The sequence below is a fragment of the Pipra filicauda genome, unplaced genomic scaffold (genome assembly GCF_003945595.2).
Source record: "Pipra filicauda isolate LSUMZ 115617 unplaced genomic scaffold, ASM394559v2 scaffold760_size305172_pilon, whole genome shotgun sequence".
NCBI classification, from domain to species: Eukaryota; Metazoa; Chordata; class Aves; order Passeriformes; family Pipridae; genus Pipra; species Pipra filicauda.
The window spans coordinates 1-15757 of NW_024104932.1; the positions used below are offsets into that span (position 1 = coordinate 1).

The 15757-nt window shown below is 66.7% G+C and overlaps 3 protein-coding genes across 4 annotated transcripts; 2 read left to right on the forward strand and 1 right to left on the reverse strand.

The window, feature by feature from the left end:
• Positions 1 to 87: 87 nt before the first annotated feature.
• On the forward strand, positions 88 to 3619 carry PNPO (pyridoxamine 5'-phosphate oxidase). The gene is made up of 7 exons (XM_039389732.1): positions 88 to 168; positions 830 to 954; positions 1032 to 1131; positions 1948 to 2001; positions 2423 to 2551; positions 2629 to 2699; positions 2775 to 3619. The coding sequence occupies exons 1-7, from the start codon at positions 124 to 126 to the stop codon at positions 2938 to 2940; spliced, it is 690 nt and encodes a 229-aa protein (XP_039245666.1). The 5' UTR covers positions 88 to 123; the 3' UTR covers positions 2941 to 3619.
• A 1434-nt stretch (positions 3620 to 5053) lies between these two features.
• Positions 5054 to 7924, reverse strand: PRR15L (proline rich 15 like). 2 transcript variants are annotated; one of them, XM_027719701.2, is made up of 2 exons: positions 6690 to 7924; positions 5054 to 5838 (listed from the first exon to the last, which is right to left on the reverse strand). In XM_027719701.2, exons 1-2 carry the CDS (start codon positions 7316 to 7318, stop codon positions 5538 to 5540), a joined length of 930 nt encoding a protein of 309 aa, XP_027575502.2. In that variant the 5' UTR covers positions 7319 to 7924; the 3' UTR covers positions 5054 to 5537. The 2 variants fall into 2 exon arrangements, with proteins under 2 accessions (XP_027575502.2, XP_027575504.1); XM_027719703.2 differs by lacking the exon at positions 6690 to 7924 and adding an exon at positions 5996 to 6380.
• On the forward strand, positions 7631 to 14617 carry CDK5RAP3 (CDK5 regulatory subunit associated protein 3). Its single transcript, XM_027719698.2, has 14 exons — positions 7631 to 7901; positions 8123 to 8180; positions 8613 to 8744; positions 8962 to 9062; positions 9267 to 9315; positions 9710 to 9888; positions 10546 to 10682; positions 11655 to 11802; positions 11904 to 12011; positions 12599 to 12671; positions 13073 to 13164; positions 13750 to 13955; positions 14172 to 14343; positions 14421 to 14617. The coding sequence occupies exons 1-14, from the start codon at positions 7896 to 7898 to the stop codon at positions 14484 to 14486; spliced, it is 1527 nt and encodes a 508-aa protein (XP_027575499.1). The 5' UTR covers positions 7631 to 7895; the 3' UTR covers positions 14487 to 14617.
• Positions 14618 to 15757: the final 1140 nt, after the last annotated feature.

A 15757-nucleotide genomic window follows, 5' to 3' on the forward strand; every position in this document is an offset into this window, starting at 1 on the left:
CCCTCTCCTCCAATCGGCTTCCAGCACTCCCAGCTCCGCCGCTTCCTATTGGCTGTCGAATGGAGGCGCGGCCGCGGTTGGCCCCGCCCCCGGCGCGGGGGAGGCCCCTCCGGGTCGGTGGCGATGGATCTGGAGGGGCTGCGCAAGGAATACCGGGGGGACACCGAGGTGGGACAGGGGGGACACGGGGGGGCTGGGCTGGGGGGACCCCCCAGGGTGTCCTCAGGGCCCGGGGAACCCCCCCTTCTGTAAGAGAACCCCCCAGCCGGGGTATTCCCTCCTCAGTCCTCCCCCCCAGTGTGTCCCCAAGGCACGGGGACCCCCCCCAGCCAGGGTGACCCCCCCCAGGATGTCCCCAAGGCCCTCAGGACCCCCCCACCGTATTGGCAGTGACCCCAGGGCCAGGGCACCCCCCACCCCGAGCTGTCCCCAAGACTTTGAGTGACCCCTTACTTTGTCCCTGAGACCTCTGTTGACCCCTTAAGTTGACCCCAATATCTGAGGTGACCCCCCTAGACTGTCCCCAAGACCTGAGATGACCCTCTAGGTTGTCCCCAAGACCTCAGGTGACCCCCCCAGGTTGTCTCCAAGACCTCTGGTGACCCCCTAAGTTGTCCCCAAGATATCAAGTGACCCCTTGACTTGTCCCCAAGACCATGGGTGACCCCCCCCAGACTGTCCCCAAAGCCCTGGGGTTCCCCCTCCTTCCCCTCCCAGCTCCCCCCGTGTGGGTGTCACCCCCTCCCCTGCATCCAGCGGGACCCCCCCGTGTCCCCCCACCCCAGGGCGTGTCCCCCCGCGCCTCACACCTGTCCCCCCGTGTCCCCAGGCCTTCGAGGAGCAGCACCTGGTGTCCCACGATCCCATAGAACAATTCCAAGCCTGGTTCCAGGAGGCCCGGCAGTGCCCGGGCATCGGGGAGGTCAACGCCATGTGCTTGGCCACCTGCTCCAGGTGACACCGAGGGGGGTGACACGGGGGTCCCCTGGCCTTGGGGGGGGTCCTGTCCTGTCCTCACCCCCCCCTTCCAGGGATGGGAAGCCCTCGGCCAGGATGGTGCTGCTGAAGGGATTCGGGAAGGACGGATTCCGCTTCTTCACCAACCACGAGAGCAGGAAGGGCAGGGAGCTGGTGAGGGCTGGGGGGGGGGCTTGGGGGGAAGTTTTGGGGGGGCTCTGGGGGGTTCTGAGGGGTTCTGGGGGTGCTGGAGGGGCTCTGGGGGTGCTCTAGGGTTCTGGGGGTGCTGGAGGGGCTTTGGGTGTGCTGGGGGGGCTTTGGGGGTGCTGGGGGGTCACTGGGGGTGCTGGGTGGGCTCTGGGGCTCTTGGAGGGGCTCTGGGGGTGCTCTGGAGTTCTGGGGGTGCTGGAGGGTGCTAGGGGGGCTCTGGGGGGCTGGAGGGGTTTTGGGGGTGCTTTTGGGGTGCTGGGGGGGTCACTGGGGGTGCTGGGGGGACACTGGGGCTCTTGGGGGGGCTCTGGGAGTGCTTGGAGGTTCTGGAGGTGCTGGAGGGGCTCTGGGGGTGCTGGGGGGGCTTTGGGGGTGCTGAGGGGGGTTGGGGGTGCTGGGGATTCTGGGGGAGCTCTGGAGGTGCTGGGGGGACACTGGGGCCCTTGGGGGGGCTCTGGGAATGCTTCGAGGTTCTGAGGGTGCTGGAGGGGCTTTGGGGGCACAGGGGGGAGGGTTCGAGGGTTCCAGGGATGCTGGGGGGACACTGGGGGTGCTGGGTGGGCTCTGGGGGTGCTGGGTGGGCTCTGGGGGTTCCCCAGGGTGGCAGCACCTTCCCAGCCCCTCTGCACCGACCCTGTGATGCCAAACAGCCCCGTTTTGGGTCAAGGCCGTGCCCACCCCGTGGGGGCACCTCCTGCTGCAGCAGATCCCGGGGTATCCCGGATTTCTGGAGCTGGGAATGCTGTGGGAGCACTGACAGCTCCCTCCCCTTCCCCCCAGGAGTCCAATCCCTTCGCTTCCCTCGTCTTCTACTGGGAGCCCCTCAGCCGGCAGGTGAGGGGGGGTCCCCTGGGGGGTGGGGGGAGCACAGAGGATTCCTTGGAATGGTGTCCAGGGGGATCCTGGGGCTCCCATGGAGCGTGGGGGGGTCACACTCGGATGGGTCCCACCCCCTGAGGGTGAGGCATGATGGGGAGTGGCCGTGTTTTGGGGTGGGAAAGTCAGGGAATGGGGTGGGAAAGGCAGGGAATGGGGTGGGAAAGGCAGGGAATGGGGTGGGAAAGTCAGGGAATGGGGTGTTTCCCTGCTCAGGAGCCCCTTTGGAGCTGTTGTCCAGGTCCCAGGTGATGGTGGTGCCTGTGTTTTGGGGGGAGCAGTCATGGAATGGGCTGTTCCCCGCTCGGGAGCCCCCTGGGAGCCGTGTCCCGGCTCTCGGGAGCCGTGTCCCGGCTCTCAGGCGCCGTTCCCGCCCCAGGTCCGGGTGGAGGGCTCCGTGAGGCGGCTCCCGGAGGAGGAATCCGAGCGCTACTTCTACTCCCGGCCCCGGAGCAGCCAGATCGGGGCCGTGGTGAGCCGGCAGAGCTCCGTCATCCCCGACCGGGAGGTGAGCCCGCCCTTCCCGAGGGAACCACCAGGGGCTGCCCCGTCCAGCGCCCCCCTCACCCCTCCCCGTTCCCGCAGTACCTGAGGAAGAGGAACGCGGAGCTGGAGGAGAAATTCCGGGACACGCCGGTGCCCAAACCGCACTATTGGTGAGTCCTGGGGGGCTGCAGGCGGGGGGTTCCTCACCCCCTGCGCCCCCCTAACGCCCCGTGTGCCCCTGCCAGGGGTGGGTACATCCTGGAGCCGGAGGTGGTGGAGTTCTGGCAGGGCCAAACCAACCGGCTGCACGACCGGATCGTGTTCCGGAGGCTCCGGGATCGCTCGGCCCCGCTGGGGGCCATGACCCACCCCGGCCACGGGGACTGGGTCTACGAGCGCTTCTCCCCCTGAGGATCCCGCTCTGGAATGCCCCCTGTGCCAGAGCCACCCCCCCACCGGCCCCTCGTGGGGCGCTGGGAATCGCATCCGACCCCCGGGAATTCCCGGCGCCTTCGTCCGCATCCGGTGCTGCTGGGGGTTAATTAATCGTGTTCATGATTGTGGAGAGACCCCAGTTGTGACCCCAGTGATCCGCCCCCCTCCCCAGTCCTGCCACTGCCACCGCCTGTGCTCCGTGTTTTAGCTGGAATCGTGTTTTAGCTGGAATCGTGTTTTAGCTGGAATCGTGTTTTAGCTGGAATCGTGTTTTAGCTGGAATCATGGAATGTGCTCAATTCCCAGTGTATTCTTGCTCTTGTTTAATTGATTTATTTCATTAATGTCACCACGGTGTCACCCCTGGCTCTGTCCCAGAGCCAGTCCTGCCACTGCTTGTGCTCTGTGTTTTAGCTGGAATCGTGTTTTAGCTGGAGTTGTGTTTTAGCTGGAATCATGGAATGTGCTCAATTCCCAATGTATTATTGCTCTTGTTTAATTGCCTCATTAATGTCACCCCGGTGTCACCCCTGGCTCTGCCCCAGCACCAGTCCTGCCACTGCCACTGCTTGTGCTCCATGTTTTAGCTGGAATCCTGTTTTAGCTGGAATCCTGTTTTAGCTGGAATCATGGAATGTGCTCAGTTCCCGAGGTATTCTTGCTCTTGTTTAATTGCCTCATTAATGTCACCCCGGTGTCACCCCTGGGCTCTGTCCCAGCGCTGTGGGATCCCCCCCAACCCTCCCCCTGTCCCTCTCTCCAGCTGAGCTTGGAAAAATCCCATCCGGATGTCCCCGAGGAGGTTTTGGGTTAATTTTTACCCACACGGGGCCGGGCTCTCCTGGAACAGCCGGGAATCCCGGCCCTGGAGCCGGCACTGGGTCACATCCCAGTGAAACCAGGCCCTGATAACCTTCCCCCTCCTTCCCTGCTCCGTGTTTGCCATCCCAGCCTCTGGATTGTGCTCCCCTGGTGGGAACCACATGTGGATATCACTGGGAAAAGAGGGGTCAGGGACCCCAAAGTGGGATAAAAACCAGCTTCAGTTGGCCCCAAATAGGGTAAAAACCACTAAACCCACCCCAAAATGGAGCTGGAGAACATCAAACCGCCCCTAAAAAGCCCCCAAACCCCTCAAAAGCGTCCCTGGAGAACCTCAGACCGCCCTTAAAAATCATCTGGAGACCTTCAAACCACCCTAAGGAGCCCCAAAACCACCCCTGAAGAACCTCAACACCCCCCCCTTCCCAAAAAAGCCCCCAGTCCCCCCAAAAAGGTTCTGGAGACCTGAAAACCACCCCGAAAACCCTTCAAAGCTCCTCCCCCCCCAAAACCCCCAAACCTGCTCCTGAAGAGCCTCAAACCACCCCAGGGAGGGTCTGGGGGACCCCAAGCCACCCCAAATGTGGTTCCCACCCTGGTGCGGGGAGGGGGGGGCTGTCACAGCCCCTCCCAGTCGTGCCCATCCCTCGGCACTGGGAGGGACAGGAGGGGACAGAGGCACAGGAGGGGACAGGGGGTGTCCCAGGAAGGGGCTGGGACCCCCCCCCAGTCCCGGCAGGAGGAGCAGGACCCGAGCCCAGACCCCCCGGGATGGGCGTTAATGATCCCACGGGCTCCTCCCTCCTCTCCCTCGTCGCTCCCTTCCCGGGACAAAGAGCAGCCTGAGAGCAAACACGGCCCTGGCACTGCCCCCGGGCCGGGAAACGGGCACTTGGCACCCGCCGGGCTTTTGTCAGAGCTGGGAAGTGCTCGGAGCCTGCGGAGTTGGGGCACGGCCGCGCCCTGCGGGGCAGGGAGGGCACCGCGGGCACCCCCCCGTGTCCCTGGAATCCCCCCGCGTCCCTGCTCCAGGGGGTCGGGCATTCCCCGGGATGGCTCCGCTCCCAGTGGGGTCCTGGAGGGATCCAGAGCCCTCCTCCCACCCTGCCAGGCTGGATCCAGGGATCTGCTGAGCTCTCCCTGGAGCTGCCTCTGCTTCCACCCCCACGGGGTCAGGGATTCCCCGGGATGGCTCCGCTCCCACTCGAGTCCTGGAAGGATCCAGAGCCCCCCCCACCCTGCCAGGCTGGATCCAGGGATGTGCTGAGCTCTCCCTGGTTTATTAACAGCAGTTAATTAGCAGCAGGTGCCAGAGCTTCCAACACCCCCAGCAACCAGCAGGAGCCCCCCGGGGTCGGCTCCCCCCTTCCAGCAGCGGGGAGCGATTCCCTGAGGAATGTTGCTCCTCCCGGGAGCCCCCCGTGGAGGCAGCTCCGGGGGGACTGGCCCAGCGGGGCAGGGAAGTGGCACATCCCGAGTTTTGGGGCTGACTTGGCAAGGACACGGCGTGGGACTGGGAGCTCGGGATCGGGAATGGGATGGGGGCAGAGCTGGGTGGGCTCTGGGCTCGGGGGGAGTGTCCTCATCCCAGTATGAACCAGTCAGCCTGGGGAGGGGCGGTGGGAGGGACGGGCTCAACCATCCCGGGTCCGTGATTCTCCCTGGGATAAACCCCATCCCGAGTCCTCTCTCCTCCCGGGGCCGCGTGGATCGGCATTCCCGGGGGGGCCGGAGGGTGACATCCCGCCGGGTCACTTCTCCTCCCTCTCGGCGGCCCCGCAGAGGTTCGGGTGCTCTGCCAGCGTCGCCCTGACTTTCTTCTTCTCCTTGAAGCGCCCCGAGTGGGAGACCTTGACGTGCTTCCCCTTGGTGCTCTTGTCCACGAGCTTCTCCAGGCGGGCGGCGAAGCCGGGGGGTCCCTCGGGGCCGGTGCCCTCCTGGGTGTCCCCCCCGGGGGCCGCGGGGCCGTCGGGGGTCTCGTACAGCACCGTGGGCGCTGCCTGGCGCTTCCTCAGGAACGTCAGCTTCCACCAGCCGTGGCTGTCGGCCATCCTGGAACGGGAATTTGGGGGGGGTCGTGCTCCCTCCTGTGTGTGGGGGCGTTCCTCGGACCCCCGGGATGTGATTCCAGAGGGATGGAAGCCGGCGCTGGCTTCGCTTGCGGTGCTTCCCCGGTGGGATCGGGGATGGGGGAGCACCCCGCGGGTACCAGGAGGGGATGCTCCACGGCTTGGGAATTCCGCAGCGCCGGGAAAAGGCCGCTGGCAGCGCCCGGGAGGTGCCTTATCAGCCACGTGTAGCGGGGCAGGGAGGGAGCCCGGTGAGCAAACAGGAACAGGAACTGGGAGCAGGTGGGAGCTGGGGAGGGGCCGGGGTCCCACCCTGGGATTGGGGTTGCCTCTCGCTGGAGGGGACGGGCGGGAGCGTTGGAAAGGCTTGGGAATGTTCCGGGAACGCTCCAGGAAGGCTCCAGCGATCCGGGAAGGCTCCCGGAGCCGCGCGTGGCTCCAGGGCAGGAACCCAGGAAGGCGGAGGAGCCAAAGGCTTCCCTGGCCGCGGGCAGGGACGGGATTCCCGGCGCCCTGTGCCCATCCCGGGGGTCGGCGCAGCCCCGTGTCCCCCCCCGCGGGGCTGGGCCACCCCCGCCCCCTGCCCGGCCCCTCCCCACTGTCACCCCCTGGCATCAATTTGGGGGGATAAAACACCCCCTTGTCCTCGCTGGAAATGGGGGCGAGGTCACAAAAATTAGGGCCACCAGTGGGGTGGTGGCCCCTGTGTCCCCCCACGCCCCCCCCGTGCCAAAGCCAGGTGGGACCACCCCCGACTGGTGTCCCCGGGGTGTCCCAGGGGTGTCCCCGGGGTTCCCACACCCCGTCCCCACCTCGGACACCCCGTCCCTGTACCTGCAGCTCCCACGCCCGGGGTATCCCGGGGGTGTCCCGGGGGTGTCCCGGCCGGGGGGCGCGGGCAGGTGCCGTTCACCTGCCGCCGTCCCGGTGTTCCCGTCAAGGTGAACCCGCGCCCAAACCCCTCCTGCCGGAGCAAACAGCGGGGCCGGGCCAGGCTGGGCTGAATATTCATGACGGGGAGCGGTGCCAGCACCGCCCGGGTGGCTCTGAGTGGCCCCGGGTGGCCGCCACCGCACCGGGCTGGCCGTGGGAGCTCCGGTGTCGCCGCCCCGACGGCCTCGAGGTGGCACATGGACCCGAGGTCGGGCAGCCCGGGGGTCCAAGGCTCCGGCTGCCGGTGGGATCGGCCGAAACGGGGCCGGTTCGTGCCTCCCGCTGCTCCCCACGGGGTGTCCCCGCACGGGGTGTGTCCCCACGGGACGTGTCCCCGCGTGGGGACGAGCTGGTGGCTCCCCGGCTCTGGACCTGGGGGTGGCACGTCCCGGATCCCTTGAGAAGCGCAGAGCCAAGATCCCCACGGGAACGGCAGAGGGTATCCCAGGTCCCTTGGGGATTCCTGGGAGGGGATAAAAGTGATCCCAGATCCCGGGGGGGGGAGTCAGAACTGATCCCAGGTCCCTCATGGGTCCATGGGGAAGAGTTAGAACTGATCCCGGGTTCCTTGTTGGGACATCCAGTGGTCCCTGAGGGATCTGGGATCTGCTCTAGGACACCCCCCCAGAGATCCCCCAGGGATGTAGGGCAGGCTCTGGGGATCCCGAGGGGATCTTGGTTCTGTGCTGGGGCATCCAGTGCTTCCCAAGGGATCTGGGATCCCCGAGGGATCCGGGATCCGCTCTGGGGACACCTGGGGATCCCCCCTGGATCTGGGGTGTGCTTGGGACCGTGAGGGGCGGCTGTGGGGGTTCCCTGGGGGATTCCCGGCTCTGTCCTGGGGCTCCTCCGGGAGCGGGATCGGGATCGGGATCGGGACCCTCCGAGAGAGAGACCCCGTGCTCCCATTGGTCCAGGCTGGACCCGCCCCTTCCCCTCTCCAGCCAATCGCGACGCCGGCACGTGGCGCTGCCGCCGGGATGCCGCGTTCTGATTGGTGAGGAGGCGGGCCCTTTGGACAGAACACGTTTTGATTGGCTGAGGGGCGCGCGCCGAGGCAGAAGATTGGCTGCGGCGGGGGAAGGCGGAAGTGGCGCTGATGGCGACATGGAGGTGTTGGATCGGGACGGGATCGGGATCGGGAAGGGGGCCGGGAGCGGGGCCAGGGCCGCGTTCAGGGAGCGGGGAAGGGCCCCAGGCTCGGGGCAGCGGGGACAGGCCGTACCCGGGCGCTGGAGCAGGGGGTCCCCCCCCGACTCCGATCCTGGTGCTGCTCCCGGTGCCGATCCCGGTCGGGCTCCTCCAGCCCCGCTCCCTCCGTGTCCCCCCCGCAGGTCCCTCCCCAGGACTACCGGAACGTGCCCATCGACATCCAGACCAGCAAACTCCTGGGTGCGGTGTGGGAAAGTCATCCCGGGATTTGGGGACCCCTCTGTCTCCTCCGGAGCCGGGGAGGGAGCCGGGAATTCATCCCAGTGTTTGACCCTCCACTCTGGCTTCCCCTCTTTCCACTCCAGCCCTTCACAGACCTGGGAATTCATCCCAGTGTTTGGCCCCCACCCCAATCCCCCCTTTCCCCACCAGACCTGGAGAAGATCTGGGAATTCCTCCCTGTCTTTTCCCCCCCCCCCCCCCCCCCCCCGGGGCCCCCTTTTCCCCTCCCACACCTGAGAACGAGCCGGGAATTCCTCCCACCGTTCCTCCCCCTGGAACACGCAGGCTCTGTGCTCCCTTCCCGCCCCTGGAGCCTGTCTGGGGGGGTCACCCCCGCCTTGTGCCCCCCCAGGTGACCCCCTGTCCCCCCCTGTCCCCCCCTGTCCCCAGACTGGCTCGTGGACAGGCGCCACTGCAGCCTGAAGTGGCAGAGCCAAGTGCAGCTCATCCGGCAGCGGATCGACGTGGCCATCCAGGACATGCCGGAGAACCAGGAGATCAAGCAGCTCCTGGAGGGATCCTGTGAGTGGCATCAGGGGGCTGGATCCCTTGGGAGAGCCGGGAGACGGGCTGGGAGCCTGTTCCCAAGGGTTTGGTGGGGGTTTGGTCTCCCCTGAGCCGGGAGATGGGAGTCGGTGGAGTCGGGAGTTGGGGCTGAGCTGGGAGGGGGTGACACCCCCTGGACTTCCTGGGGTGATCCCAGACTTCCCAGTGATCCCAGCCCACCCCCCCACCCCAGACCTGCACTACTTCCACTGCCTGAGGATCGTGGAGATCCTCAAGGGCACCGAGGCCTCCACCAAGAACCTCTTTGGCCGTTACTCATCCCAGCGGATGAAGGTGAGACGGGGCTGGGGGGGCTCAGCCTTCCTCACCATCCTCCCCTTCCTCACCCTCCTCATCCTCTGCCTCCTTTTCCTCCTTTTTTTCCTCCTTTTCCTTTTTTTCCTCCTTTTTTTTCCCTCCTCTTCCTCCTCACCTTCCTCATCATCCTCTGCCTCCTCTTCTTCCTCACGCTCCTCATCCTGCTCTTCCTCCCCCCAGGACTGGCAGGAGATCGTGGCCCTCTATGAGAAGGAGAACACCTACCTGGGTAAGGCAGGGGGGGCTGGGGGGCTCTGGAGGGACCCTGGGGGTGGTGGTGGGATCTCCAGACTGGGCTGGGGAAGGGACAGGATGTGCTGGAATTCCAAATCCCGCCGGGATGAAGCTCTGAGGGGTCTGGCATGCCCCAAGGCCCGTGTGAGTGGATGGAATTCAGGCTCCAGCCTGGGATGGGGTGGGCAGGACACGATGGGATGGGACCCCCAGGTTGTCTGGGGCATCCCAAGGCCCCCCACGGGTGGGTGGGATCCAACCCCCAGACTGGGATGGGGAAGGGACGGGATGTGCTGGAATTCCAAATCCCGCCGGGGTGGAGCTCTGAGGGGTCTGGGATGCCCTGAGACCCCCCTGGGTGACCCCCCCTGCCCTGGGTGCCCCCCCAGCCGAGCTCTCCAGCCTCCTGGTCCGCAGCATCAGCTACGAGATCCCGTCCCTGCGGAGGCAGCTCGGGAGGTGCCAACAGGCCCAGCAGGACTTTTCCCGGCGGGAAGAGGAGTGTCAGGTGGGAGCAGCCGAGCTCAGGGAGCGCTTCCTGGCCTCCTGCAAACAGTATGGAATCACTGTGAGTGCCTGGGGGGGACCAACAGCCCCGAAACCAGCCCCCAGCCTGCCCCAAAACAGCCCCCAATCCCCGAAAACAGCCCCCCCCAAAATGGCCCCCAACCCCTCTGAAAATAGCTCCCACCCCAAAAGAGCCCCAAACCCTCCAGAAACAGCCCCAAACCCTCCTAAACAGACCCATCTCCCCAAAACAGCTCCCACCTCCCAAAAAACAGACCCCAACCCCTGAAAACACCCCCCACCCACCAAAACAGGCCCCTCACATCCCAAAACAACCCCCAAACCCTCCTAAACACCCCCTTCCCCCCGAAACAGCTCCCACCCCTCAACAACCAGCCCCAAACCCCACAGAACAGCCCCCTCCCACCCCCAACCTCCCCTCAAAAGAGCCCCTGACACCCCCAGACAACCCCCTCCCACCCAGAGCAGCCCCCACCCCCCCATCTGTCCTGGGAGGGCTCAGACTGGCAGCAGTGTCCCCATGGTGTCCCCGTGGTGTCCCCGTGGTGTCCCTGTGGTGTCCCCACTCCCAGGGCAGGAGCTGGGGGTCCGTGGTGACCCCACACCCCCCCATGTCCCCGTCCTGCCCCCAGAGCCCCCCGAGGGGGGGCTTTGGCTGCCTGTCCCCCCCCAGTGACACGTCCCCCGGTGTCCCCAGGGTGACAACGTGCGGCAGGAGCTGCTGGCCCTGGTGCAGGACCTGCCCTCGCTGCTGTCCCGTGTCGGGGACGCCGTGGGGGACCTGGGGGAGGCCATCGAGCTCTACCAGGCCTGTGTGGGCTTCGTGTGTGACAGGTACGGGGACAGGGGCACAGGGACAGACCCTCGGGGACAGGGGGACAGACCCTTGGGGACAGCCCACTGGGGACAGACCCTCAGGGACAGGGGGACAAACCCCCAGGGACAAATCCTTGGGGACAGACCCTGAGGGACAAGGACAGGACGGCAGACCCTTGGGGACAGACCCCCAGGAACAAACCCTTTGGGACAGACCCTCGAGGACAGACCCTCAGGGACAGGGGGACAGACCCTAGGGGACAGGGACAGGGGGACAGACCCCCAAGGAGAGCTCCTCCTGCCCCCTGTCCCCACCGAGGACCTGCCCCCCCAGTCTGGGGCTCTCCGGGTGGGGTTGGGTGGTCCCCCCCCATCCCTGATGTCCCTCCCATGGTGTCCCCAGCCCTGCTGAGCCTGTGACACCTCATGGTGGTCTCTCCCATCCCTGATGTCCCCCTGTGGTGTCCCCAGCCCCAATGAGGCTGTGATGCCTCAGGGTGGTTTCCCCATCCCCAGCTCCCTGGAACTGTTCCCCCCAGCCCTGCTGAGCCTGTGATGCCTCAGGATGATCCCCCCCCATCCCTGGTGTCCCCCCCTTGTCCCCAGCCCCTCCAAGGCGGTGCTGCCTCACCCCATCCCTGCTGTCCCCCCCCATCCCTGCCGTCCCTGTGGTGTCCCCAGCCCCTCCAAGGCGGTGCTGCCTCAGGGTGATCCCCCCCAGCCCCAGTGACCCTGTGATGCCTCAGGATGATCCCCCCCAGTCCCCGCTGTCCCCCCATGGTGTCCCCAGCCCTGCTGAGCCTGTGATGCCTCAGGATGATCCCCCCCATCCCAGCTGTCCCCGTGGTGTCCCCAGCCCCGGTGACCCTGTGATGCCTCAGGGTGATCCCCCCCAATCCCCGCTGTCCCCCCCATGCCCCCAGCCCCACCGAGGTGGTACTGCCTCAGGATGATCCCCCCCAATCCCTGGTGTCCCCCCCATGCCCCCAGCCCCTCGGAGGCCGTGGTGCCCCTCCTGAGGCACGTGTGTGCCCGCGGGAACACCACGGTGCAGGAGTGGCGGACGGGCCGGGAGCCGCGGCGGGTGGAGCGGCCGGAGCTGCGGGAGGAGGAGCCGGAGCCGCCCCGGGAGGACACGGTCAGTCCCTCCGAGGGACCCCAAATTCCTCTGCGGGGCCTCGGCGGGCTCCGGCTGTTCCCCCTCCCTCCCAAAAGGTTTCAGCGGGGTCCTTCCCACAGATCGACTGGGGGGATTTCCCGCTGGATCCCCCCCCGGGAGGGGATGGAGGAGCCGCCGAGGGGGGCGAGGAGATCGACTGGGGGATCACGGTGGAGCCCAGTGCTCAGGTGTGTGACACCCCCCCGGGGCTGGGATTGCCCTGCTCCAGGGCCTGGGGGTGTCCCGGCCCCACCCATGTCACCAAGTGCTCCAACCCCACCCAAAACAGCCCCCAAACCCTCCTAAACAGCCCCCAACCCCTCCCAAACTGCCCCCAACCCCTCCCAAACTGCCCCCAACCCCTCCCAAACAGCCCCCAAACCCTCCTAAACAGCCCCCAACCCCTCCTAAACAGCCCCCAAACCCTCCCAAACAGACCCCTTCTCCCCAAAACAGCCCCCAACCCACACAAAGAAGCCCCCAAACCCTCCTAAACAGCCCTTAAATCGTCCCTAACAGCCCCTTTCTCCCCAAAACAGCTCCCACCCACCAAAACAGCCCAGACACCCCTAAAACAGCCCCCAAACCCCCCCAAACAGCCCTGGGGGGTCACAGCATCCCAGTCCCCAGCCCTGTGACCCCCCCTGGCTGTTCCCCCCGGGATCAGACCCTGCTCCAGGGCCCTGAGGGGTGTCCTGGGGGGTGTCCTGGGGGGTGTCCTGGGAGTGTCCTGGTCCCCCCACCCCACCCCAGTGTCACCTCTGTGTCCCAGCAGGAGGGTGGCATCGACTGGGGGGCCGGAGGGGACGAGGAGCTGCAGATCACGGTGCTGGAGGCTGGTGCTGAGGGTGAGCAGGGCTTGGGGGGGTCCCACGGGGGCCAGGCAGTGCCCCCCACACCCTGTGCCCCCTGCCCAGCGCCCCTGGGAGTGCCCAGAGGGATTTGGGGATGGAGCAGAGGGAAGGGTGCTGTGCAGGGACCTTTGGGTGCTGGGTGGGCAGGGACAGTTGGGGTCCTGAGCCCCCTGACAGTGCCATGGGGTGATGCTGAGCTGGGGTGGGGAGTCCTTTTCCTGCCCCCCAAATCCCTCAGTGCCCCTGGGAGTGCCCAGAGGGATTTGGGGATGGAGCAGAGGGCAGGACATGGTGCTGGATGGGGACCTTTGGGTGCTGGGTGGGCAGGGCCAGTTGGGGTCCTGAGCCCCCCGTGGGGCCATGGGGTCCCATCCCAGCCCCCCTCACTCCCCCAGTGCCCGAGGAGGGGGTTGCCCGTGGCTCTGATGCCCTGACGGTGCTGGAAAACCCGGAGACACGGAACCAGTTCATTGATGAGCTCATGGAGGTGGGTGTGGGGTGGGATGGGGCACAGGGAGGTGGGAGGGGGTGGGATGGGGCACAGGGAGGTGGGAGGGGGTGGGATGGGGCACTGGAGGTGGGATGGGGGGCACAGGGAGGTGAGAGGGGGTGGGATGGGGCACTGGAGGTGGGAGTGGGGTGGTAGTGGAGTCAGGGACAGGGACGGAGCTCATGGAGGTGGGTGTGGGGTGGGATGGGGTCCATGGGGGTGGGTGTGGGGGCAGGGGAGATGGGTGTGGGGTGGGATGGGGCACCTGGAGGTGGATGTAGGGTGGCAGTGGGGTCAGGGACAGGGATGGAGCTCATGGAGGTGGGATGGGGTGGGATAGGGCACGTGGAGGTAGGATGGGGTGGGATGGGGCACAGGGAGGTGGATGTGGGGTGGGATGGGGTCCATGGAGGTGGGAGTGGGGTGGGATTGGGCAGCTGGAGGTGGGTGTAGGGTGGGATGGGGTCCATGGAGGTGGGTTTGGGGTGGGATGGGGTCCATGGAGGTGGGTGTGGGGTGGGATGGGGCATGTGGGGTGGGATGGGACATGTGGGGTGGGCTGCAGCCGTCCCGTTCCCGCAGCTGGAGCTGTTCCTGGCCCAGCGCCTGGTGGAGATGGAGGACGAGGCCGACATCGTGGCCATGAGCCAGCTCCAGCTGGCCCCGGCCCTGCTGCAGGGCCAGACCAGCGCCCACATGGGCTCCCTGCTGGGCACGGCCCGGGCTGTGCTGGCACAGCTCTGCTCCCGCAGTGTCCAGCACCTCTGCATGATCCTCGCCTCGCCCAGGTGCCAACCATGCATGGGGAGGGGTCCTGGGGGCCGGGGGGGGGGGGTGTCCCGAGGTGGGAATGGCACTGGAGGGGCTCTGGAGGTGCCCTGAGTTGGGGATGGCACCCAGGTTTCATCTGGAGGTGGAGGTGTCCTGGGCTGGGGGTGTCTCTGGGGTGTCTGGGGGTGTCCCCAGGCTGTCAGGGGGGGCTGAGGGCTGGCTGTGCCCCCCAGGTACGTGGAGAGGGTGTCGGAGCTGCTGAAGCAGAAGCTGAAGCAGGCAGAGCTGCTCCTGGCCAAGAAGGAGGTGATGGCCCAGAAGCGCCGGGAGGCCCTGGCAGAGCAGGGGTCCCTGGAGCCCAAACTCGACCGGCTGCTGGAGAAGACCAAGGAGCTGCAGAAGCTGGTGAGGGAGGTGGGGGGACCCCTCAGGCCCCCCCCGTTTGCCCCCTGCCCGCCCTGAGCCCCTGGTGTGTGTTGCAGATCGAGGCCGACATCTCCAAGCGCTACGGAGGGCGCCCCGTCAACCTCATGGGCATCAACCTGTGACCCCCCCAGAGGGGCAGGGGGGGGCTCCTGCCCCCCAGAGCCCCCCCTTCACACCCCAGGGGTGCTGCTGGGTGGCCCTGGCCTCGCTGAGGGGGGTGGATTTGGGGGAATAAAGCAAATTCTCCCACTCATCCATCTGGATTTTTGGGGCAGAGGAGCCCCTAAACCCCCCAAGGGTGGTCCCAGGGATGTGAGACCCCCCCATGCCCTGGCCTTGGGGTGGCCCTGGGGCGGGGCAGCCCTTCCTGGGGGGGGTGGATTTTGGGATACAAATGAATTCTCTCACTCATCCATCTGGATTTTTGGGGCAGAGGAGCCCCTAAACTTCCCAAGGGTGATCCCAGGGATGTGGGACCCCCTGTCCTTAGGGTGGCCCTGGGCGGGGGGGGGAGCAGAAACCCCTCCCTTGGGGGGTGGCTGTTGAGGAATAAACCCAGTTCTCCCACCCCTCTGGATTTAGGGGGCAGAAGAGGAGCCCCTGAACCCCCCGAGGGTGATTCCAGGGGTGCTGCAGCTCCACGCCCTGTCCTTGGGGCGGCCCTGGAGGGGAAGGGGAGGGCCGAGCGGCCCCCCCGTGCTGACAGCCCTGCCCGGGGGGGGCGGCGGGGGGCGATTGGATTTTAATTTCATAGCAGAGCAGTTGATTCATGGCCGGGTGTCGCCGGCGGTGACGCCTGTAATGACTTTCCGAGGCGGGCGGCCGCCGACTGACACCGCTCATTATTCCTGGCGCTCGTTAGCGCGGGGGGGCCCCGCGCCCCGCCGGACAGTGAGCGATGGCCCTCCATTAATCACCCCCCGCATCGCCCCCCCGGCCCTACTGGGCTCTACTGGGACGTACTGGGCTGGGCAGGGCTGGAGCCCCGCCCCCTCCAGGCATCTTTGGGGCGGGGCCTGCCACGCCCTCTGACGTCACGACGGGACATTGGTCCCCGGGGGGGTCTTGTCCAACCCCCCCCGACACGTCACAGCTGCTTATGGGGCTGGGTCTGCTGTGGGACCACCCCCCAGGCCGGGGTTGGGACCCCCAATGGGGTGGGGGGGGTCCCAGTGGGGCAGGGGGGGTCCCAATGGGGCAGGGGGAGTCCCTAATTTGACAGGGGGGTCCCCAATGGGGTGGCGGTGGAGCCGTGGGGGTCTGTCCCCACCAGTGGTGGGCGTGGGGTACAGAGACCCTCATCCCTAGGGAGCTGGAGGTTCCTGGCCCTTTGGAATCCACTTGGAGGGATGTGGGAGCTCCTGACCCCATGGAATCCAGCTGGGGGGGGGAA

Coding starts and splice junctions, on each gene's coding strand:
- PNPO (XM_039389732.1), top strand. CDS start 124: ATGGATCTGGAGGGGCTGCGCAAGGAATACCGGGGGGACACCGAG. Junction 1,132..1,947: donor GCAGGAAGGGCAGGGAGCTG/GTGAGGGCTGGG, acceptor CCTTCCCCCCAG/GAGTCCAATCCCTTCGCTTC. Junction 2,700..2,774: donor GTGCCCAAACCGCACTATTG/GTGAGTCCTGGG, acceptor TGCCCCTGCCAG/GGGTGGGTACATCCTGGAGC.
- PRR15L (XM_027719701.2), bottom strand. CDS start 7,318: ATGAGGGACCTGGGATCAGTTCTGACTCCCCCCCCCGGGATCTGGGAT. Junction 5,839..6,689: donor CCCGGGCGTGGGAGCTGCAG/GTACAGGGACGG, acceptor TTCCCGTTCCAG/GATGGCCGACAGCCACGGCT.
- CDK5RAP3 (XM_027719698.2), top strand. Junction 11,803..11,903: donor AGCCGCCCCGGGAGGACACG/GTCAGTCCCTCC, acceptor TCCTTCCCACAG/ATCGACTGGGGGGATTTCCC. Junction 12,012..12,598: donor CGGTGGAGCCCAGTGCTCAG/GTGTGTGACACC, acceptor GTGTCCCAGCAG/GAGGGTGGCATCGACTGGGG.